The following is a 25,246-nucleotide window of genomic DNA, read 5'->3' on the forward strand; positions in this document are numbered from 1 at the left end:
GTTTTACATAATCATGGATGTATAACCCATATTGGATTGCTTGCCACCTCAGGGAGGGGGAGAGGAGGGAGGAAAGGAGAGATAAAAATTGGAACTCAAAACTATAAATAAAAATGTTTATTACTAAAACAAAAAGACTGAGATATAGATGAGCTGTTGATCTACACTAGCAGAAGGAGTTTTCACACTGGGATTTCCCTATACCAATGAAATCTTGGACCCAGAAAATGATTATAATTTAATAATTATGATGATAATAATAATTCTTCACAGGCTTGGGCCCTAGCAGCCTTAAAGAATCCTATAGTGACCTCATCAGACTCCTTTTATTGATGAGATCGTGTAAGCTCCCTTTTTTGAGTTCTCTTCCATAGGAGAATGTAAGAGCTTTGAGGGCAGGAATTGGCTTTCTTTTTGCTTGTGTCTATATTCTCAGATATAGTATCAGATTATTATTTTTTTTGAAGGGCAATGAGGGTTAAGTGACTTGCCCAGGGTCACACAGCTAGTAAGTGTCAAGTATTTGAGGTTGGATTTGAACTCAGGTCTTGTGCTTTATCCACTGTGCTACCTAGCTGCTCCGAGATTTATAAATTCTTTAATCAAATCTCTAATCATTCAATGCACCCTCAACATTTTATCTACAAGGAAGATGTCCAGAAAAACTCTATGTATCCACCCCCTCCTCCAGGTTCTGTGTGAACACTACTTCCTTCCTAACAAACTCCTCCAAAATTTGGCTCTCAGAGTCCCTACCTTCCAAGTTATTCTTTTTCTTTGCAGGACAATGAGGGTTAAGTGACTTGCCCAAGGTCACACAGCTATTAAGTGTCAAGCGTCTGAGGCTAGATTTGAACTCAGATTGTCCTGGATCCAGGGCTGGTGCTTTATCCACTGGCCACCCAGCTGCCCCCAAGCTATTCTTTTCACTCAAAGCCTTGGGCTCAAGACTTCCAGGCTTATTTTACATTGCTTACTTTTCTTTCAAAAATAGGTTGCTTTGCTTAGTTTGTGAGGCAATAATTATTAATAATTGATTTCTTGAGGGGCCCAGAGATCTCCCTTTCTTAGTTCTCTCTCCCCCCACTCCAGAAAATGAGTTCTCCTTGAGAGATTTCTTCAAATCTCATCTGGGACAAACCCAAGGAAACAAAAGGAATGGGGATAGATCTTTGTCTAGACTGCTAAAGGACAGATAGATTAAACTGCACCTCCAAAGAAAAATACTTTTGGGGGGGGCAGGGGGAGCTTAACATTCCTTTTCCTACCAACAGTTGAGTGATCTGATGTCATCCCTAGAGTTCATTATAATATAGCCCACCTTCCAGTAATGTTAGCCAATTAGATTTAAATAATGCTAACCAATATAAGAACACAATTGGATTAATTAATGTATTATGACCTGCCTCTTATAGAAGACGGGGAAAAATCCTGGACAGGTAGCCATGTTGGCTCTCTGGGACTGCATGGCCTCTGTCTATCTCGGTCTCTCTTGGGTCTCCTTGGAACCATATGCTGGCTCTCTGGGAGACCGCATGGGTCTCTTGGTGACTTTTCTCCTGCTCCAGTGAGCTAACATGCTGAAGTTCCCTCTCTGCCTTCTCTCCTGTGCAGCCTGGGACCATGAGAAGTTAGATAAATGAATATGCTTACCCAACACTGATGTCTATAGTAACTATTTTCAAGATCACAGTTTAAACGAAGGTATATACTCAAGAGGGGCAGCTCAGTGCAGTAGGGGATAAAGTGCCAGGCCTGAAGTCAGGAAGACTCATCTCCCTCAGTTCAAATCTGGTCCCAGACACTTACTAGCTGTGTGACCCTGGGCAAGTCACACAGTAGTAATACCGATCTAGAACTCTAAACCAAGGCTGAGAGTCTATTTTTCCAGACATTCTGACCAAACTAGACTCTTTCCCATACCCTGGACAGAACAGTCCATATCCTACCTAGGAGGCTTTTGCAGAAATCTTCTGTGCCTGGAATGTTCTCCCTGATCATGCCAGCCCTTAGCATCTCTGCTTCCATTCCAGACTTGGATCAATTCCTACTTCCTATAGAAGACCCTTCCTTCTCCCTCCTCTAGTGGTTAATGTTAATAGTGTCCCTTTCCATGTCATCTTCTAATGAAAAAGTTAGTGGTTTTACCTTGGATAACCAAGACTGCTTGTGAAAAATGTGTTTCCAAGGGCAGCTAGGTGGCACAGTGGATAAAGCACTGGCCCTGGATTCAGGAGGACCTGAGTTCAAATCCAGCATCAGACACTTGACACTTACTAACTGTGTGACCTTGGGCAAGTCACTTAACCCTCATTGCCCCACAAAAAAAGAAAAAAACAAAGAAAATGTGTTTCTATTGTTTCCCAATGCTACTTTTCTATCAAGACTCTCACCACAGATGCCTATGGTATGGCTTTTTGTCATAGCCATTTCATAAACACTTAAATGAAGAATATCTTTATCAGGATAGGATGAAAATTCCAAGATTTTTTCATCTTCGATACAGGTCTCTGTGTGGCTACTTTTAGGTCTTAGTTTTTGTTGTGTGACTGCTTCACTGCTGTGAAGATCAATGGGCACAGTATGACTTTTAGTTATTTCCATTTCTTCCCACGTCTCTAAACCAGATGAAGGTTTACTGCTGTGAGAGAGACTTTTGGTTTTCCCAGGGGCCAGCACATCAGCTGAGGTCAAAGGTAACCGAGTTCCTAAGTTGCTGCTATCTATCTTGACTTTACAAGGCTTGGTCAAATCCATATCTTCACCTGAGAGGACAACAGACTTGTTACCAGACAATCAAACACTTAAAGGATTTGCCAGCCCCTGCTGTAATCTTCCTCTGTTTCCTTAAGAAACTGAACTACAGCTTTCATTCTGTTTTGTATCACAGTCTCCCGAAATAAGAACTCATTTTCAAGATTTGTTAGAGAAGGGACTCACACATTAGTTGGACATAATTCTGTAATCTGATCGCATACAGCAACTGTGTTACTCTTAATAATAATGTCCATATCAACCTCTTCTGAATAAACAGTTTTATTCATGAGTCTGGAGATGGCATTCCCCAGATTTGGATTTTTTTGAGTTAAATGACTGACACATGCATTTTTATCATCTCTTTTGGGTGTAAGACTTTTGGTCATTTCCACAGAATCGTCATTACTAGAAAATTGTTTGATCACCTTGAAATATGAGGCCAGAACATGTAGAGTCTGGGGCCAAGGTCAATGTCCCAGAGCCTTGGTTGGAAGCCTGCAGTGCTGGGTGAGTAGCTGTCATCTCAGTGTGGCTTCTGGTAATGTCTAGTTCATCCTCAAGATTTCCTGAAGGGTCTTGACATGGAACTTTCTGTTCGTTTCTACAGATTTTCTTTGTCTCTTTTTTTTTTAGTTGTATGGCCATCTTCTGTGACATTTATTGTGACACTGACTATGATTCTCTATTCCAGCTCTGTTATTCGTAGGAAGGAAAGCTGTGTGACATTCTGCATTTATTCTCTAAGTATGTGTTTTTCCCCGCAACTAACATAAGCTCCTTGAGGGAAGAGTTTTGTTTTGTTTTTCCTTTGGATCCTCAGTACTTATCATAGTGCCTTGAATATCATGGGTGCTTAAATTGAATTGAGTTGAGTTGAATTTAATTACTCTTGTGATGACCAGCAGTTGGTAGAGTTTTAGGAAGTCTTGAAAGGAAAAGTCTTTACCCACCAAATATTGAATTTAATTCTAGAATTCCTTCATATTGTTTCCCTTGGGAAGTGCATGTATTCTAATCTAAGTGCATCTTGGGAATGGTTTAGTCAAGGCATCTTGGTATCGGGCACACACATAGATAGGAACACTTATAATCAAAAGGTTCCAAATTATCTAATCAATCATATGAGGCAGGGCCTAGTATTGTGAGGAGCTGGGATAAGAAAGCTGAAGACCATAAGTGACATTTAAATAGCTCTTTAATATTTTCAGAGAGCTTTACATACATTAGCTTATTATATTGAGAGGCAATCTAGTGTAGTGGATAGAGAATCTGCCTCAAAGACCCGGAATGAATTCCCAGCTCTGAAACATACTGGCTGTGTGACCCTAGGTAAGTCACTTTCTTGGACAACTCTTGATGACAGAAGGCACAACCCCATCCTCTTCCACTGGCCATAGAGGAGGCATAGCAATAGCTGTACCCAGACCCAGACTCAAGCCAGTGGCCTCTGAATGCTGGGATCTCAGCCCAACTCTACCTCCCCACCATCCCAACTCGACCAACCACTCTGGAGTAGGAATAGACCCAAGCTGGGTCAAACCTCTCTGCAATAGCCCTTGTAGACTGTGAGATTCACTATTCATCTGTCATCCACTATTAAGCCACCTTTCACCTTCTCTTGTTTCCCTCCCTACACTCATACTAAGCAATCACTACCACTTAGGGAAAAAGTATTCACCAGTCCCTTCCTTTAGTTTTCTCATCCCTATCCTCTTTTATTTTATTTATTTTCATATCCTCTTCAACCCTATCCTACCAATGTCCCACTCTTCTCTTCCACTGAGCCCTTTGAAATTCCCATTCCTGAATAAACAAACTCTCACTTATCTTAGACTCTTTCTCACACACTCCTTCCATCTGCCCTGGCTCTCTCCTGAAGATACTGAGTCCCCAGCTCTCCTCTCCAGCACGGGCTGCACCTTTAATCACATAGCCCTTGACATGCTAGTCCTTGAAGGGGCCCCTATCCCTACTAAACTCTCCCTTTGCCTCCTTTACTCAGCGACCTTTATTCCTTTGAAGTATTCTCAATTACATTTTTTAGAATCTGCAAATTATAATGGGCATAGGATGCTGACCCATAGGGCATTCTCCCTCCTTTTAAGGATTCAGCCCCGGGCTCACCATCTTCCTCTCCTCCCCACCTCCTGCTTTTAAAATAGGAGACTTTTAATATTCAAAGAGATGCCTCTCAAGTTTCCTCACATCTCAGTTCCTCAGCCAGCCTTAATTCCATGAGTCACTCCTCACTCCACCTCAGTCACACGTGAGGATGGTCATATGCTAGACCTCACCATTATCTATAAGTGTCCCATTAAAAACTGACATCCCTCTGTCTGACCCTATTCCCCTATCATTCCATCTCTCCCTATGCCTCGTGTCTCCCACACTCATTCTTTTCCCTCATGGAGACCCCCAATTCAGCCACCCCAAGTACTTTCTCACTCCATTACCCTTACTCTGACTCCATCCTCCTTGGATCCGCCATCCTGACTCTATCCATCCTTGGAGTCGGCTTTACTTCTATGTTGTTCTCTGCTCTTCAGTCCCTTAACCACTTGCTCTGTGGCTGCCCTTCTCTTCCCAGAGCTCTCACCCTCCACCTCTCCCACTACTAAAGGCCTTAGAGGAAATCTTCCAGTTATGCTGCCCAGTACCTTACACATTCAGGTTGTCTAATCTAAAGTTGGGCTCCCACTGAGTCAAGGCAGTGAAATTCCTCCCTAATTGATTCCCTGTCTCACTCCCCAAAGAAGTTATTCCAAATCTTCTCCACCCTCCTCCATCCTGCCACAACCCCCTCTCTTCCTGCATATTCTCCCCTCTCTGGCTTTTCATGAAATGATTCTTTCTTGATTCTGCTTCTACCCATCTGAGCATTTCTCCTCTGCTGGCTCATCAGCCACATCACACCTCTTACCTGCCCTAGGCTACCTTCTCTTCACCCTCTCCATTCTTTCTCTAGGGACCCTTATCACCTCCCATGGCCTTAATTATCACCTCTATGCTGATGACTCAGACCCATATATCCATCCCCATCTCTCTCCTGAGCTTTAGTCTCACATCACCAACTACCTAGTGGGCATTTCAAACTGGGTGTCCTAGAGACATCTTGAATGTAATTAACTTAACCAAATATCCAAAGAGAACCCAACTTTCTCAACCATGCTCCTTCCCAATCATCCCTATTTTGGTTGATGGCATCACTCTCCTTCTAGGCTGGGGTCGAGGCATTAACCATTTCTCCTCACTCTCCATGACCTAACATTTCCAGTCAGTTGCCAACTTTTATCATTTCTATTTTGATGGCAGTTTTTGCATCTCCTCTCTTCTCTCCATTCAGACAGCTATCGTCTTATTTCAGGCCCTAATCACCTCTCACCTAAATTATTTAACAGTCTAATTGATCTTCCTGCCTCATCTCTCTCCCCACTCCAGACCATCTCACACCATGCTGTCAAAGTACTTTTCTTTTGGTGCATGTTGGACCCTGTGATTCTCCTCCCTACTCAACCCACACCAGTGGCTTCTGATTACCTCTGGGATAAAATAGAAATTCTTCTGTTTAGCTTTTATAGGAATATGTAACCGGCTCTCAAGCTACCTTTCCAGCCTCACTGGACATTACTTCTCCTCCAACACTCTACAATCTTGACAAAATGGTCTTTTCTGTTTCTCGGTGCTCCATTTCCTATCTCCAAGCCTTTGCACTGGCTATCCACCATCCCTGGCATGCATTTCCTCCTTACCTCTTCCACACAGAGTCTATTCTGTCCTTCAAGATTCAGCTCAAGCACCATATTCTCCATGAAACCTTTCCTGATATCAAATGAAATAATACTTGGAAGTCCTTAGTACCTAAGAGATGCTTAATTAGTACGTGTTCCATTCCCCTAATGCCCTCCCTCCCAAAGTACCACTTTGGGTATATTTATATGTATTGATTTCATATTAATATGAAATTGATTCATATTTATGCTATACATATTTATACATGTACTCATCCTCCTCCCAACCTTCCATCTTTATTTGAGTAGTTTCATTCCTTATCCTTGTATGTCCAATGTCTAGCACAGCATCTGGTTCACGAGGCCCAAGAAACCAAGGTAAGAGGTTAGATGACTAGAGATGCTCAGGCCTTATACCTTATTCTCTTCCTGACTGGCAACAACAAGATGAGCAAGACTGATTTTATTTTTGAGGAGGCCTCTACTTTCCTAGTGATTACTAACCACAGAGAAATACATTTTTAGAACAGGAACAAACATGACAGTTATCAACTCCTGACACTCCAGAGACTTTCCCTTCCCTCCCCCTTCTATTTCCTTTCTGCCCTTCAATGGCTCTAATTGGCTGTTCTCTAAGGAAGCCTACCAAACTATAACAACCCAATCTGTACCCTAGAGAGGTGAAGCTGCTACCAGCACAAGCAGGCTTCCTTAGCTCACTAAGAATATATTTCCTTCCCTTTCATTTTTGCTACTCACTTTATTTGACCCCTAGTCTCATATACGTGATGCTGGGTGAGAGTCACCGTGGGCTGATAAACTCAAAGACTCCAGTTTCTGGGATAAGAATTCACTATTTGACAAAAACTGCTGGGAACACTGCAACATAGTGTGGCAGAAACTAAACCTATACCAACATCTCACACTGTATACCAAGGTAAGGTGGGTACATGATTAAGACATAAAGGTTGATAACATAAGCAAATTTTGAGAGCAAGGGATACTTTATGTGTCAGATCTATGGAGAAGGGAAGAATTTGTGACCAAACAAGAGATAGAGAACATTATAAAATGCAATACGGATCATTTTGATTACATTAAATTAAAAAGGGTTTGCCCAAACAAAACTAATGAAACCAAAATTATAAGGGAAGTAGAAAGCTGGGAAACAAATTTTGCATGCAGTGTTTTTGATAAAAGCCTCGTTTCTCAAATATATAGAGAGCTGAGGCAAATTTATGAGAATAAAAGTCATTACCCAATTGAGAAATGGTCAAAGGATATGAACAGGCAGTTTTCAGATGAAGAAATTAAAGCTAGTGATAGTCATATGAAAAAATGCTCTAAATCACTATTTTTTTTTTTTTGCGAGGCAATTGGGGTTAAGTGACTTGCTCAGGGTCACACAGCTAGGGTCAAGTGTCTGAAGCCAGATTTGAACTCAGGTCCTCCTGAATCCAGGGCTGGTGCTCTATCCACTGTGCCACCTAGCTGCCCCTCTAAATCACTATTGACTAGGGAAATGCAAATTAAAACAACTCTGAGGCACCAACTCACACCTATCAGATTGGCTAATATGACAGCAAAGGAAAATGATAAATGTTGGAGATGTCTGAAAATTGGAACACTAATGTACTGTTAGTGAGTATTGAACTGATCTAATCATTCTAGAAAATTTGGAACTATACCCAAAGGGCTATAAAACTGTGATTATACTTTGATCTAGCAATATAACTACTAGATCTGTATCCTAAAGGGATCATTAAAAAAAGAAAAGGACCCACATGTACAAAAAATATTTATAACAGATCTTTTTGTGGTGGCAAAGAATTGAAAATTGAGGAGGTGCCATCAATTGGAGAATGGCTGAAGAAGTTGTGGTTTATACATTTAATGGAATACTATTGTGCTATAAAAAATGGAGGGAAGATTTCAGAAAAACCTGGAAGGATTTACATGAACTGATGGTGATTGAAGTGAGCAGAACCAGAACATTGTACTTAGTAACAGCAACATTGTGAGATGATCAACTATGATACACTTAGCTCTTCTCAGCAATGATCCAAGACAATTCCAAAGGACCCATGATGGAAAATGCTCTCCACATCCAGAAAAAGAACTATGGAACCTAAATAAAGATCAAGGAATACTATTTTTACTTTTTTGTTTTGTTTTTTTTTCTCATTGTTTTTTTCTCCTTTTATTCTGATTCTTCTTTCACAACGTGATTAATGTGGACATATGTTTAACATGATTGTATGAATATAACCTATATCAGATTGCTTGCTGTCTTGGGGACGGGAGAGGGAGAAGGGAGGGAAGGAGGGAAATTTGGAACTCGAAATCTTGTAAAAATGAATGTTGAAAACTATCTTCTCATGTAACTGGGAAAAAATACTATTAAGTGGAGAAAAAAAAAAAAGAAAAAGAAATTCAACTTGGGCTCTCAAGGAACTTAGCCTGGGAAATTCCCACTACTCTTCTGTGAAAGATTGTTCATGATCCCTTTGGCCATTAGTGTTCTTTCCTGTCTGAAATAGCTTATACTTATCCCGTCTCTGGCACCGTGTGATCTTGTTTTCTCTGGGCCTCAGTTTCCTCATGTGTAAAATGAAGGGTCTGGGCAAGGTGGCCTCCCAGAACCCTCTGCGTGCTAGAGCTTTGATGCTTTGATTTTCCATGTACGCCTTCCTCGACAGCACTTTCTGCCCTCAGATGCTCAGCACTTACAGTATCTGACACACAGTAGGCACTTACTAAGTGCTTATTGAAGCAAGCTGTGAATGCAAGATGCAAAGAAAAACTTTCCGAGATCCAAGTTATGAAGCAAAGGGTAACTTCAAAACATGACAGGCTCCCGCATCCCAAGCTCCCACTGCCCAGATAAATATTTCTCCAAGGAAAAGATCTGGTGCTAACTGCAGGGGCTGAGATGAAAGCCCCGAAGGCTAGCGGCCTCCCCCTCTCCCCACAGCGGGAGCAGCCATGACAGAATTAATATCTAAAGTACACTACTAAATCAAAATGGTGCAAGGGCATTCACGGAGAAGGCATCTAAAAAAAAACCACAGATGGAGATTTTGTAATCATAGCCCTGACCAAAGGCTGCTAGGGGAAGCGGCGCTTAATTTTCTGGACGTGTTTGGGGTTTGTAATTTTCCAGATGATCTCCTACGCTAGGCAGGAAAAGATGAGGCTCCTTATAGATGAGTTTTAAGTTCATTCTCTGAACATGCCAAGGCTGTCCGTATACAGTGTGGACTGTGTGTGGGGGGACTGTGTGGTGGGGGAGAAAGAAAGGGAAATGGTGTTAATAGAATACTTGGCATTTATATACAGTTTTCTAGCTCTTAGAGTTTTTCATCGCCTCCTTATAACCTGGCTGAGTAGATATTGCAGATGCTATTACCTTCATTTGACAGAGGAACAAACTGAGGCTCAGAGATTAACGAATTTCTTATGGTCATGCAGAAGGAGAGCATTAAGAAGGATTTCTTTCGGTTTTTGTTTGTTTGTTTTATTTTGGTTTTTTTTGGAGGGGCAATGGGGGTTAAGTGACTTGCCCAGGGTCACACAGCTAGTGTCAAGTGTCTGAGGCCGGATTTGAACTCAGGTCCTCCTGAATCCAGGGCCAGTGCTCTATCCACTGAGCCACCTAGCTGCCCCCATACTTTTTTCTTTCTTTTTTTTTCTTTTCTTTTTTTTTTTGGTGAGTCAATTGGGGTTAAATGACTTGCGTCAAGAAGGATTTCAATCCAAGTTTTCCTGACTCTGGGTCTAAAACCTAACCCTTATGCCACCAGCCTTTCAAACGGCCAACAACTATTTGGGTGGGAAGTGAGGTGGAGGGAGTGGTCTGGGAGAGGAGACCAGATCTGTGATTTCATTGATGTAGGGAAATCCCAGTGAGAAAATTACTTCTACCAGTGCATGTGGACATTCGCTTCCCATGGACACATGTAATTAAGCAAACACCGGGACAATCAAAGTTTAAAATGAGATTCTAAATAAATGGCAGCATAGCTTGGCAGTTCACCTTTCTTTGAAGGTTGGTGTTTCATTGTCCCAGAGTTGTCTTGCAAAGATAACAAAAGAGAGAAGAGCATTCATTGGAGGGAGTGTTGGAAGATAAACACATTAGTGAGGGCATCCAGGTGGCTCAGTGGACAGAGTGCCAGACCCTGAGTCAGAAAGACCTGATTTCAAGTTTGGCCTCAGACACCTCCTGGCTGTGTGACCCTGGGCAAGTCACTTCACCCTGTTTGTCTCAGTTTCCTCATCTGTCAAATAAGCTGGTGAGGGAAATAGAAAACCATTCCAGTGTATTTGCCAAGAAGAGTGGGACTGAAACAACAAGAAGCAGCACATTAATGAATAAGTCCAATCATTTTGAAAAGTAATTTGGAATTATGCAAATAAAACGATTAAAATATCCACACTCTTTTACCCAGAGATTCCAAGGCTTGTATCTCAAGATGGTGATTTTTGAGAAGCAGTCCACCATATAGGCCAAAATATTTATAACGGCACTTTTGTTGTAGCAAAGAAATGGAAACAAAGTGGACGTCCTTTGATTGGGGGATGGCTTAATAAATGGTGGTCCATGTGCTATATGAAATGACAAATGGGATGAAAACAGCGAAGCCTGGGAGTCTTCAGTGAATGAATGCACAGCCAACAACCAAGAAAACAGAATACACAAGAACTACAACAGTGCCAACGGGAAGAACAACTGAAAGACAATGGAAAGTGAAGCCTGCAAAACCACAGAGAGAGAGAGAGTGAGCATGTAGCTGAGCTAGGAGAAGACAGCCCGACCCCACCCTCTGTGCAGGTGGGGAGTTCACAGGTGGGAAGCATTTTGTGCTTTCTGACTTTAACCATGGATACATTGTTTTTATTCATTTTTTCCTTCTCTTCTTATTTTTTAAAAATTATTTCTTATATGGGACAAACTCCAGGAGGGAGAAGATGAAGGGAGCTAGAAGAAATGTAAGCAATAGAAAAATAAAATATTATCGATCGCTTATTTTCAAAAACTTACTGGGGCGGGGGTGGGGGGGCAGCTAGGTGGTGCAGTGGATAAAGCACCGGCCTTGGATTCAGGAGGACCTGAATTCAAATCCAGCCTCAGACACTTGACGCTTAGTAGCTGTGTGACCCTGGGCAAGTCACTTAACCCTCACTGCCCCGCCAAAAAAAGAAAAAAGAAAAAAAAAAGGAAAGAAAAAAGAAAAGAAAAGAAAGACAAAAGAAAAAAAATTTACTTGGGGCCTTAGAAAGTAGTTAGGTGACTGACTTACAGAAAGTAATATAACCAGCATATGTCAAAGCTGGGACTTGAATCTAGGTTTTCTTGACTCTTCCAGTATACAATACTGCTACTCCATAATCAGAATCATAACCGTAGCAATGACAACTATAATAATGTGTACGCAAAGCCTACTGTGCATTAGGTGATGCACCCGGCACTTTACAACGTTACTTCATTGGATACAACAACCCGGGGGGGTGGGGAGGAGCTATTATTATCTCCATTTTATAGTTGAAGCAACTGAGGCCAAGTGAGGTCAAGTGCTTTACCCAGGGTCACACAGCTAGGAATTTCTCAGTACAGGCTGGGCTTCATTTGGAGTCATGGAATTCTGGCTCTGCCACTTGCTGAGTGCCCTGGAGTAAGTCATATACTCTCTATGCCTCTTTTTCCTCACCTATAAAATGAGGTGTTTGGTCTAGAAGGCTTCCAATGTCCATTGGAACTCTAAATCTATGATTCTATATTTACTAGTGTTTTAAGATTAAGAAAATGTTTTATACACTTAAGATCTTGTTGTTCACTTGTGTTCAACTCTTTGTGGCCCCATTTGGGGTTTTCTTGGCAAAGACACTGGAGTGGTTTGCCATTTCCCTCTCCAGCTCATTTAACAGATGAGGAAACTGAGGTGAACAGGGTGAAATGACTTGCCCAGGGTCACACAGCTAGGAAATGTTTGAGGCTGGATTTTTTTTTTTTTTTGCTGAGGCAATTGGGGTTAAGTGATTTGCCTAGGGTCACACAGCTAGTAACTTTCAAGTGTCTGAGGCCGGATTTGAACTCAAGTACTCCTGAATCCAGGGCCAGTGCTCTATCCACTGTGCCACCTAGTTGCCCTGAGGCTGGATTTTGAAACCCGGTCTTCCTGTCCCCAGGTATGGTGCTCTATCTACTGTGCCAACCTGGCTACCCACTTAAGATCTTAAGAGTATAGGCTTTGAGATGGAAGTGATCTCAGGATATCCATGGAGCCCTTTATTTGGCAAATGAGAAAAGGAGTGTCCAAAACCAGACAGTAAGTAGGAGATGCAGAATATGAATTGGGCTCCCTTGATACCCAAACCAACACCCTCTCCTCTCCAGCACATCCAAGTATGATTACCACCTGTAGTTTCAATTCAGTAGGAATTCCTTAAGTGCCTGTCATGTAAGAGGCAAGAGGGTCTGAAACGGAGATGATGAGATCAGAACTTCAGAGCTGCAAAGAACCTTGGCGGGGCATTAGACCCAAACCCCTTCATTTTATAGAGGAACCCGCTGCCCAAAGAACCCAACAGCCGCCAAGTCAATAAGGCTTTGAGGCAGGACTCAAACTTAGGTCTCCCTGACTTTTCAGTTGTGTGATCTCTCCACGGCTCCAGGTCACTTTGTCCAACAAGGAAATAACTCCCCAAGTGCATACAGAACCACGCACAGGCTGGGAAAATCAAAAACAAAACCGAGGCTCTCTATCAATTTGCTGCAGCCTGCCAATCCATTTTTCATTAAAGGTGGTTGTTTCATTGCATCTGAGCCAAGAGGATGTTGACAGTTTTTCATGATGACCTTGATGGAAACTTCCTGAAGCTTAGCACATTTCTGGGCATGTGAATGTCGACGCGTCAAAGTGATGGAAGCACAACACCACACCACACAAAGTCAAACTCTTCAAAACACTTTCCGAGCAAAGCTTGGCACAGAACGGAAAAGCCAAAATATCAGACGGAGGGAAGGGATGTGAGATAATCAAGGGGGAAAGCGTGAAAGGTGCTCTTGTTCTTCAAGGAGGCGGCGGGACCGTTTCCATTTCTAGCTCCCATCTCTGTTCCCTGAAATTGGAGTCCAATTAGCATGTGCTTTCTGTCCTTTTTTTCTCTTCATTCCTCACATTCCAGTGGCTGGTATTTATCGAGAGAGCTTTCCTCTTTCTAATTTATAACTTCAGAGGCGAGATGCCCGGCAGAACGTCATTCTTTCTGAAGAGATGTTTGCTCTCCCAGCTCCTTTTCTCTTTTATTTTTTCACAATGAAAATCATAATATCTCCTAATTATTTCATGCTGAGTGAAACATTTAGCACATTTATGAAGTAATGGTGCTTAAAATATTCCTCCAGGCCCTGCTGTGTTTTTGTGCTTAAAAAAAAAAACCCCACAAAAACAAAACCCATAATCCTCTCCCTTGTTCTTTTTATCCAGAGGTATCTCTGAATCCATCCATACTAAGCCCAGGATACTTTTGAGGGCCCTCTTATCCCCACATTTGGGTTATCAACTTCATGTGGAAAAATATTCTCATCTAGGTATATCTGTCTGAGAAGCTACTCCCAGGTAAGATGGTCCATGAGGTTCTTTCCAGCCTGAATCTCTTTCTGAACTGAAAATGTTTCTACCCCACTTCCTTAGCCTAGGGAAAAAAGGTATCTGGGCCTAGTGGATAGAAGGTTGGCCCTCAAGTCATTCAACCACAAGTTAAAAGCTGGGCCTTAGCAGTTATCTTCCAACTCCCTCATTTGAGCCATGTGGAAGCTGGGGCCCGGGCAGGCGAAGGGGCTAGCCTCCAGGGTCACACATACAGTCGGTGCATGTCAGGAAGAGGATTCAAAACTGTCAAAGATCATCCATCAATTTAGAACAGCAGGGGAACTTGGAGCTCATCAAATCCAGCCTTCTCTGTTTACAGATGAAGAAGCCAAGGGACTAAGAAATGAAGTGACCTACCTCCAGGGTCACAGAGCTACTAAGAATCTCAGCCAGAATTTGAACCCACATCTTGTCTCACTCCAAATCCTGTGTTCTTTGCACTGCCCCAAACTGTCTTAGGAATAAACCGAACCTCAAATACAGCCTCTGCTATGTACTGCCTGTGTGACAAGGGATGAGTTGCTCCATCTCTTTGCACCTCCCTTGCCACATCTGTAAAACAGGAACAAAACCTCTTACCACTTTGTTGTCAGGCTCCAATGAGGTAAGGAATGAGAAGCATGTTGCCTAGCCTCCTGAGGGGGCTGCTGCAGATTTTTTCCTCCTCCAAATCCACCTTTTTCTTCAGCTGTTGGAGTAATTTTTTTTTTTGGGGGGGGAGGACAATGAGGGTTAAGTGACTTGCTCAAGGTCACACAACTAGTAAGTGTCATGTGTCTGAGGTCGAATTTGAACTCAGGTCTTCCTGAATCCAGAGCTGGTGCTTTATCCACTGCGCCACCTAGCTGCCCCTAGAGTAATTTTTTTAAGGGAACATGTGACTATGTCCCTCTCCTACTTAACAAACTCCTGTGGCTCCCTATCGACAATAGGATTAACTAGATTCCTCTGTTTCACTTTTAAAGTCCTCCCCAAGCAGGCTCCAACCTGCCTTTCTAGCCTCCTTGGACATTCCTCTTCCTTGTGCATTCTGTGATTCGGCCAAACTGGCTGACTCTGCTTCTTACACACATTCCACTCTGCCTCTTAGATCAGTACTTTGTGTTGGTCATACACGAATTCTCCTCACCTTCACCTTCTTCCTTCAAGCACAGCCTCAATACTCCTTCTACACAAAGCCTTTCCTGACCCCCAAGTGCTAATGCGCTCAACCCCAAACTCTGTGCATTTTTTTATATCAATTAGTTCTATCATCTATTTCTATCACCAATCACCTACATACAGATCTATCTCTCATCTTTTAGAGTATGATTTTCTTGAGGTGGTGGCTTTTTAATTTTTGTCTTTGTAGCTGTAGCACCTAGCATGGTGCTTGGAACATAGCATGTGCTTAAAAACATGTTTGATCTATTGAATGGATGGATGGATGAATGAATGAATGAATGAATGAACAAACAAATGAAATGACTTGCATCCTCAGGGCTGCAGTGAGGTCCAGGTCACACAATGTATGTGAGGTGAAGGCACTACATAGTATGACCTACAATTGTTTTTTAAGTGTCTTGAGGGTCACAGAGCCCTTTCCTCTCTGCCACCATGTAGTGGGAGGTTTCAAATTCAAATAGGACCCCTACAGACAGCACATTAAGAAAACCACAGATTAGCATTATCTATGTTGCATTGTTGGGCAAGCTAGGTGTCAGCAGTGTCTAGAGCACTGGGCCTGGAGTCTGGAAGATTCCTCTTACTGATTTCAAATCTGGCCTCAGCTACTTACTAGTTGTGTGATCCTGGGGAAGTCACTTCCCTATTTACCTGTGCTCCTCATTTATAAAACGAGCCAGAGAAGGAAATGGCAAAGCACTCCAGTATCTTTGCCAAATGGGGTCACAAAGGGTCAGACATGAACAGCAGCAGCAGATGTCGTATTGTATTTTTATTTATTTTGTTAAACATTTCCTAATTGCATTTTAATGTGGTCCTCGCCTCACCAGGGAGTTTTGCTACAGTAATCTTAACAACTCCAGTAAAGCATTAGCTCTATTTTACCATGAAGGAAACAGAAGACGGGAGAGGCTGGGCCCTCCCTAGGGTCTCCCAGCTGGTACAATTTGGACTGGGACTAAAAGAAACCTCTGATCTTCCCAGGCCGCCATATTGCCTCTCCAACACTTCAGAAACACCATTTCAGACCCAACTAAGCCATGCACCATTTTTTGCTCGTTTGCTTAGGCCTGCTTGGTTACTGCCTGGATTTTTTTTCTTGAAAATCTGTCTCCAAAGTATTATGAATTAGCTGCTCAAATTCCATACTCTTTCAATAGCAGCAGAGAAGAGTGAAAAGGGCCCTGCCTCTACTTGGAGGACCTGGGTTCAAATCTCAATACGTGACACCGGCTGAGTAACCTTGGGCAAAGTCATTTAAGGTCCTCAGTTTCCTCATCCATAAAAAGGGAGCATGAGGGTGGGATTGGGTGGCCTGTGAAGTCCCTGCCCCAAACAAGCTATTTATGGCTCTCAAAGGGATTTAATCCTAAACAGACTCTCCCTTAAGTCACTCCTAAGCATAATGAAGTCCTCTCCTCCGCTCTAGGTCGGTTTGTTTCTCCAATAGATCAATGGCTATTAAAGCCCCAAGCCAAAGCCTATTTGACCTTTTGCTTTAAGAGGCCCAGTACAGGGAGGACTCTCTTGCATGAGAGTTGTTGCTTTAAGGATCTCTCCTCTCCTATTTTGCAGGAATCATCAGTATTTGACCATGGTTTCATCCTCCAATCTCCAGCCATCTTTAAAAAAAAAACTGGGGGTGGGGGGAGGTGTTTCCAAGTTAAGGGACAATGATGTGTTTATCTGGGGAATCCTTTATTCTTGTTCTAATTATGATAATAGCTTCACAACTGTTATCTCATCCCCACAGCAACTCTGGAACATAGGTGCTGTTACCCCCATTTTACAGTTGAGAAAACTGAGAGACAGGCTAAGTGACCTGCCCTGGGCCACACTAGTGGTAATTGTCAGCAGGAGGATTTTGTAACGATTGGAATGACGCCACCTGCTGGAGACTTACTGTAGAAAAGTTCTGCCATGAAAGGAAGGTCTTTGATGGCTTTGGCGTCAGGAAGTGACGTTGGCTAGTGGGAGGAAGAAGGAAGAGCTGGGCGCTCTGACTGCCTTTCCTTTGGACTCTGGTGGAGAGCAGAGCTAGAAATGTGCTCTCCCTTTAATAGACAGATGAATGTAGGCCTTTCTCTCTATCTTTACCAAATTCTTATTCTCCTTAATAAATGCTTAAAAGTCTAACTCTTGCTAAAGCTTATAATTTATTGGCGACCCCTCATTAGATCTTTTAGACAGTTTAGCTAGAATTTTAGCCCTTAACAATTTGAACCCGAGTCAAGCTTCTTGATGCCAGGTGGCATACACTATCCATTCCACTGCCCAGCTTCAATACCATACTTCCTGCTTTCCAATTAGGAGCTGGTATTTTCAAGCCTACATCCTTTGCAGCTTGTTCTTCAGAAGAGTGCATCCCTGAGAACAGAGCAGAACCTTGGTGGTCTCCTAGTCTGATGTCCTCCTCCTGAAGGACCGAGTTGAGAGGCTTGGCCAAATAGCCAATCCCACCTCTGACAAGCCCTGCAGCGCTCATCTAAACCTTTCTGGTGCACTTTCTTTCACCTTCTCTACCACTTAGTCACTTAACATGAGCATGTTTCCTGGGCTAAAGAAGTTAGCATGACACTAATATGGACACCAGGTAAACCAGGAATCAGGATTTTCCCCTGGAAGACCAGTCTCTGTCTGAAGGGGCTGTTTTGTCCTTTGTTTTCCAAGAAGATCATGACATCTGGGTGATGTCACGACTTGCAGACATTTGGACTTGAGTGAGGGAGGGCTATACAAGGTCACCAGCCTCACTCTCCTCCAGAGCCATCTGGGTCCAGTGGCAAGATAAATATCAGGATGACTAGATAGCTTGGGATGTTTAAGACAATTGGGGTTGTGACTTGCCCAGGGTCACATAGCTATTATGTGTCTGAGGTGAGATTTTAACTCAGGTCCTCTTGATTCCAGGGCCAGTGCTCTATCCATTGTGCCACCTAGCTGCTCCCTGATCCTGAAAATGGAACAACCTGAGTTCAAATATCACCTTAGACACTAGCTGTGTGACCCTGGGCAAGTCACTCAACCCCAATTGCCTTAAAAAACATCTGGGGCCATCTCCAGGTATCCTGATATATATGTCTGAGGTAAGCGAATGTCAAACATTCCTAATGTTTTGCAGATTTCATGCAAGTCACTGAAGTGTTTGAAGCCTCCTTAATCGGAGCCACCATATTTCCACATTTCTACCTGATGGCTAGAGAGCTTTGCCCTTATTTTCAGGCACCCATATGACTAAGCCATAAACATGATACACAAATCTTTCATCAGTGTTAAAACCAGAAACCTGTGTGTGAAGGGGATAAAAAACAGAAAGCCCAGGAAAGACTGAGTCAGAGGGAACAGGTCAAGTGTTTGGCAGGAGGGGAGTCTGGAAAGAGCCTTCTCACCGAGCTTGGCCACTGCCCATCCAATGGAAGCCAGGATGGGATCAGAGGGCGGAGCTTGATTTCTTATTCTCACCAATGAAGAGCGCACTCCACTTAGTCCACCTTTGCCAAGGGGATTATTCTAACACATGTCTAAACTTGTTGTCTGCCCCATTAGAAGCACAAACTCCTGCAGAGGAGAGATTGTTCATTCTTTGTATTTGTGCCCACAATTCCTAGCTTAGCACTCTTTGGCAGATAGGATCTCACTTGATTTGGCTGTTAGGGTTAGAAGGACTGGGGACAGCAGAAATGTGGAGAAAGGATTAAGACAACGTGGAAGCTTACTATCAGGGTAATAACTAATGCATCTTCTTCAGAGCTAGGAATCTGGGGCTAGGGAGGAACGGGAACAGGTGGCAAAAAGAGAAAATAAAATGTTAGGAAAATACTCCATCCTCTGTGGCAGCCTCCCCCCAGTTTTTCAGCTTCCTTTTGTATATCTCTTCCTCTGATGTGTTATAAGATCCTCCTGGTCATGGGTAGTCTTTTTTCTTTTTTCCTTCTTATTTGCACAACAGTAGGTCTCCAGTTCTTTGGTAAAATTGGCTGCAGGGCTAAATCCAGAAATGGACTTGTTAATTTGGTCTTTCTCTTAAATAGTCTACTGAGTAAATCTAGCAACATTTATCTACTTCCCGGAATGGAATAGTGATTTATGACATTATAAATAGTAAAGAATGTTGATTTCATTAATTTTATTATCTGTATATCTCAAAGGGGAGAAACAAAGATGGTTTTTAAAAAGCCATAAATTAATGGGCTATAAAATGTTTTCCAGTGACTCTACTTTTACATAAACTTTCTTTCTCCATAAAGAAACACATTTTACTCATTCTAACTCAGTCTCTAAAATTCTGATCCCTTTAAAAAAAAAAAGAAAAGAAAATTCCTTAAGTAGTAATGAGAACTTACAATAGAAAACTAGTTAAAAACCTAAAACCTTTTTATATACGATCAACAAATTCTGAATTATTTTTTCCTTTATTTTTTTTATCATAAATGGAAAATGAAATTACTTAACATGAACACTTGATACATAATTTCCTTAAAACTTCTCTATTGGGAAACAAAACTGTACATATTTTAAGAGTGTATAACAAACACTCATGACAATGTCACACCAAATTAGCATTGGTTTATTCCCCAATTATTACCAGTTCAGGCTATGGTTGTATGAAAAAAGGTGTGCAAAGCTTATTAGGACCCGGCCTGACAGAAGACTTATTTCTCAGAGTCAAAATCGTTAAATCTCTGAGTTCAGAAAGTGACAAAATAGTGTAAATACACTATAAATGGACAAGTAAGTCTTTTGAAAGAGGCTAGAGATAATGGAAAAAATATTTCAGTACCTCATATACAGTAATCAGTGAAAACATTTTCACTAATTACTTTTTGCCCAAATGGATTAAGGACTATATATATTTCTATTTATATATATTATATATAATGAACTCTTTTTGTTTTAAAATGTGACAAACGGCTAACAAGCTTCCGTTAGAAGTTCTGTAGACGTTACCAAGTTGTCTTGGTTTTCTGATTATACACATATTTTTTTTTTCAAGTAAAGAAATGTTTAACAGATGTAAACTATTTATTGAATATTTGCCACCAAATATTGTTAAATACATTATCTTGCAGCATATCGCTTTCAAGTTAAAATGTCAGAAACAAACACCAATATTTACAATTCTTTTAAGGAATGTTACATAATGACACATTAAGGCGTAAATTCTTTTGGCTTATAATTCTTAAAAGAATGATAATAGCAAAAGTGATGCAAAATCTTCAGTGTAAGATTATGATTAAGCTACGTTTTACAAAAATATGGTGTAAGATGGCAATAATCCCATTCAACATCCTGGATTAGGTCCCTTCAGGAGGGACTGATAATTTATACAGTCAAACTTTAAAATTTACAGGTAAAGGCAGCAGTTTAACACCACCACTGAAACGTACAGCTCTTAACATATACAATTTTCAGGCCACAGTCTTGAAGGTCTGAAGTATCAAGTTGGTTTGATGAATTAGTCGGTTGGCACTTATGAACACATTTATTGCCCTGTTTCAAAAGAACATAAATAGTAGCATTTTAGACAGTTTTAGAAGCAAACCCTCACATATTCAAAAATGCTCATCTTTAATGTGACTTGCAGAAGAGTAAAACTGATCCTGCAGTTGCTAAGACCACCTTTCTAAAGTGAAGCCATTGTTCTGGGGCATATCACTGTTTCTATTCTCATCCCATTTGAACGCAAGCTTTCCACATTACTCACAACTCCTAGTGGTTATCACAGACCATAACTGGACAGTGAGTTGCCAATTATGCATGCTACTGCTGGTACTAAAAGGCAAGTTAAGGATGACTGGCCATGAGGGAATATCCTCTTATAGGCCATCCTGGCTCTCCTCCAAATTTGGGCCTCAAATGTTCATGGTGACTGGCGCATTTTTTTTTTCATCTCAACCTCTCCAGAAATGGAAGAACTCCTGAACAAAATCACAACAGACACAAGCAGTTCTCTCAGTGTTAATAGGGAATAAGCAGTACTGAATGCAAGGCACTTTATACGCTAGTTTCAACTTCTCTATTGCAATACACGATATGCAGACAAAGGAAACGCTTTCAAAGAAGATCAGAACTGATTTCAAATTCTACCACTTTCTAACACTGCCCATTTCCTAAGACAGGCAGGTTCACTTGTGATTATATATTATATATTATGTAATATATTATATTATGATATGTTTATATATTATATAATATTTCCCAAGAAATCGAGTTATTTGCCTTTTACAAAGTCTGCAACCTCACTCTCCAATATGCCAACTAATTCTAAGGGGGTCCCGGGCAAAGCACTGATGAATCAGTGTGAACACATGTCCTACTTAGGAACCTATGGTACCATCTCTGTTTTCAAAAAGCCAACACTGAATAATAAGGACAGCACCAACAACGGGGTCCTGGATAAGCCTCAATAATCAAAGGTAGGCTTTCAAATGGATTGCTGCCTCAGAGGGTCCTCCTCTATCACGATTCTTAATTAACTCAAAGTCAGAAATCACTCTGGCATTATGCAAAATTCTTCCACTGAAAGTACTTAGTATTTTACTGGATTCAGCATAAAGAAACTCAGAAAAAACTCATGTCAGTTAAAAAAAATTAACATTAAAAATTGGTACCCAAATGGCCGCCAACTTGAACAGAAGCACGTCAAATGTTCTACGCTGAAGTTCAAGAACTTGACTCAATGTATTCATTCCCAATGTCAAACCTGTGTGTGATTTGCTGAACTGACTCTGGTTTTTAAAATTACTAAATGTCAAGTGACTATTAATGGAGCCGCTTTCATGTCCCGGCATCCTCAATCCATCTATGACATGGCACATAGTCAATGTGGAAGGAGCCTGTACAAGTGTAACAGGATTGAGCCCAGGGAGGCCCAAAGTTGTAGCTGAAATCACACAACAACTATGGTGAGGATACAGGCAGCTGCCGCACTGACTGCTGAACATCTCCTCACAACCCTGCGAGGCGGGCACTGCAAGGATTGTTGGAAACCAAGTCTCTGGATGGTAAAATGACTTGTCTATTGTCACCCAACTACTGGTAAGCATTAGAACTAAGATTCTCACCCAGGGCTCCTGACTCCAGTGAACCACATTGCCTCTGTGACCTCTCTGAAACTGTTGCAGCCAGAAGAGGACATCCCACCACTGAAGAATTACAAGGCACAAAATCTGACAGAGGCGCTGCTATCCCTTAATGAAAAGTCAAAGGACTGTGGCTGGATGCCAACGGGCCTTCCCTGAGGGCTGCAGATGACCGAGATGGCCCGAGGCTCCTTGCCAGTACTCTGGCCAGCTCCCCTGAATTCCCAATAATACTGTGCTCATTAGAAGTGAGGTGTGGTATGATAAGACACAATCCTGCCTATCTCCCCCCATTATTTGCACAAACTTAAGATGTACAATCTAAAAATGCTCTCTTCTCCCCCCAAGTCCCCAGTGAACTAGTTTGCTTAAATGCAATTTTAACATTTATGGGCCAGTTGCTTTAGATGGCTTTAAGACTCCTCAGACAGAATTGCAAATACTATAGCTGCACGCATACTAAATCAAAGTAGAGCATGGTCACTGAACTTACTTTCCATCTTTAAAATAGGTTTTCAGAGTGTCACTGAAGCTCTTGGAGTATTTTACAAATTCTTTCTTTTGGTGCTCAAGTGCCTAAAAAGAAAGAAGTCAAATAGTGAATTGATAAGCCCCTAAGAGTCTAAAATAGCACAAAATACGTTACACTCAGTGAGGGCTGCTGATTGAGTAAAGGTCAACAGATGACCACTGCCATCTAGTACCCCAAGGCTTCACTGGAGAGGGGAGGCAAGGCAAAGCTAGGTTTGTTTGTTTTTTAAAGGTTTCAAATATAATTCTCTTTATTTTTAGCATACGGACATATTTATATTTATTGATGTTTTCATAACTTTAAAAAAAAAATCACTGAGCTCACAATTTGGATGGAAACAAGGTTTGTATACATGCAAAGCCAAAAAAACAAAAAACAAAACAAAACCAAAAAAAACAATTCAAGAGAATATAATCAGGTTCCCAAATGTCAAGTATAGAGACCATAAGGACTAACTCGAAGTCAGGAAGGGGAGAATTGGTTTGACCACAGGTATCCTAAAGGTGACCAAAATGCCTAAGAGGTCGAGAACAGTCTTATTTGTGCCTGTGCCAGAAAATGTTGCAAACACACTGAATTATGAGCAATTCCTTTGTGATTATACACACAAGATGTTGCTATGGTAACCAAGTATCCCACTCCCTCTGGAAGCTGTGGTGAAGAGTAGTTGACTTTTGAAACCTCTTCCCTGTCCCCTCATTTAAAATGGGCTGGTAAAAATGTAGTTTGCCCCAAACTCACCTTCAAATGAATTTTTATAAAGATGTTGGCACCATAGATTTTGGACCAGTTATGCTTTCTTGAAATTATCCCTACCCAAGGGGCTCAGAGTTCAACCTTTTCTCCAAATTCCTAACATGCACATTCTCAAATACCCATTTTGCCACAATCATTTCCTGCTTAAAGGTATTATTGTTACTTTCTCCAACCCCCTTAATTCAACTGGAAAGCTGGAAAAATTGGAACATAATTTTTGGTTATGAGTAAATGCTGTGCCTTCTACGTATTCCTATACTCAGTAGAAATGGAGGAAAATAAGTTTAATGATCATTTCAGCACACCAGCTTTTACTATAAAATTTATTATTTTTTTCATCTCTTATGTAAAAAACCAGTCTACAGTCTGAGGGAAATGCATCACAGGAACTCCTCAGTTCCGGAGAACCCTAGGAAGTAGGTCCCCTTAGCATAAAAACTAAGGCTGGCTTACAGCCTTACAAGCCCAGCATGCACCACTACCAAAGCTAGGTTTTTTAAGATCAGACCAGCAGGATGCCACACCTAGCTGGTAATAAGGAGAAAGCAATGAATTAATTGTATGTCAGTTGTTTAAGGGTCTGCTTAGCTATGACTGGGGAGATGGAGCCCAGAAGTTTACTCATAGCAACTTCCTGGGGCTGCCCAGAAAAGCAAAGATGGTATAACCTAAATAAGGGAAGGGAATCCCCACACTGATAAGATCATGAATCCTAGAAGCATCATTAAATCAAGATGACAGGTATCTGATCTGGACCAGTCAGTCCCACCCAAGGAACATATTCAAATGGAAGGGTCAGGAACACATCGGTTTATAACATGCCTTCAATTCTAGCAGTTACCTTTCCCCAGGGTTTACCTCTGTAGGGTTATCTGCAGCAAGTGAGGGGCCAAAGCAACCATGGCAGTTGCCGACAGCGCTTCTGCCCAACTTACCCGGCGGTTCTGGTATTGATATTTTTTGAAGACGTTGTTTACTGTGTCAAGAAGTTCTTTTATTGCACTGGCGATGTCCCTGTTGGGAAATGAAAAATTGAGCAGCTTTTGAAATCAGCTGCATCTATATAGAGATTTTACTGTTTTTTAAAAAAACAGAGAAATTATTTTCTTTTCACAGGAGGAGCTTCAATGTAAAACCTACTTCCCAGGACACCATTCTCCAAAGTTGGCTAATCATGTCATTCTGATGCAAAAATATGGAGAAGTAGTAAAGCACCCTTATCCTGGCAGACCTGGTGTTTCAAGAGCACACATCCATAGATGGAGGCTGGTTCTCCATTCTCTTAGCCCTGAGATCTTCTCATTACTCAATGCTGCTTGAGGGATTTCACCTTTCCTTTAGTTTATCTTCTGAAATGTCTAACTTCCTTCTTTTTCTTTGGTCCCCATCCCACCCTCACCCTGGACTATGCATCTGACTTGGGATTCAGAGCTAGGTCTCCCCTAGGAAATCCATGCTATGTAGTTCCCCCCTCTAGGTTTTACTCCTAACACTAACTATTACTTCAGCTTTCATAGCTCAATGATAGATGATGTAACAATTCAATTCCCTCAGAACCTCCCATTCATTGCC

At 41.6% G+C, this 25,246-nt stretch overlaps 1 protein-coding gene across 1 annotated transcript in view; it reads right to left on the bottom strand.

Annotated features, from left to right (window-relative positions):
- Positions 1 to 19,440: 19,440 nt before the first annotated feature.
- The window catches only part of PDCD10 (programmed cell death 10), a 47,379-nt gene continuing 41,573 nt past the window's right edge, over positions 19,441 to 25,246 (bottom strand). Inside the window, exons 6-8 of the mRNA XM_043997146.1 lie at positions 24,610 to 24,688; positions 22,880 to 22,962; positions 19,441 to 20,794 (exon numbers count right to left, since the gene is read on the bottom strand). Of these exons, the coding sequence (XP_043853081.1) occupies positions 20,713 to 20,794; positions 22,880 to 22,962; positions 24,610 to 24,688 (244 nt within the window). The 3' untranslated portion in view covers positions 19,441 to 20,712. The remainder of the gene's footprint in view (positions 20,795 to 22,879; positions 22,963 to 24,609; positions 24,689 to 25,246) is intronic.

The sequence above is a fragment of the Dromiciops gliroides genome, chromosome 3 (assembly GCF_019393635.1).
Source record: "Dromiciops gliroides isolate mDroGli1 chromosome 3, mDroGli1.pri, whole genome shotgun sequence".
NCBI lineage: Eukaryota > Metazoa > Chordata > Mammalia > Microbiotheria > Microbiotheriidae > Dromiciops > Dromiciops gliroides.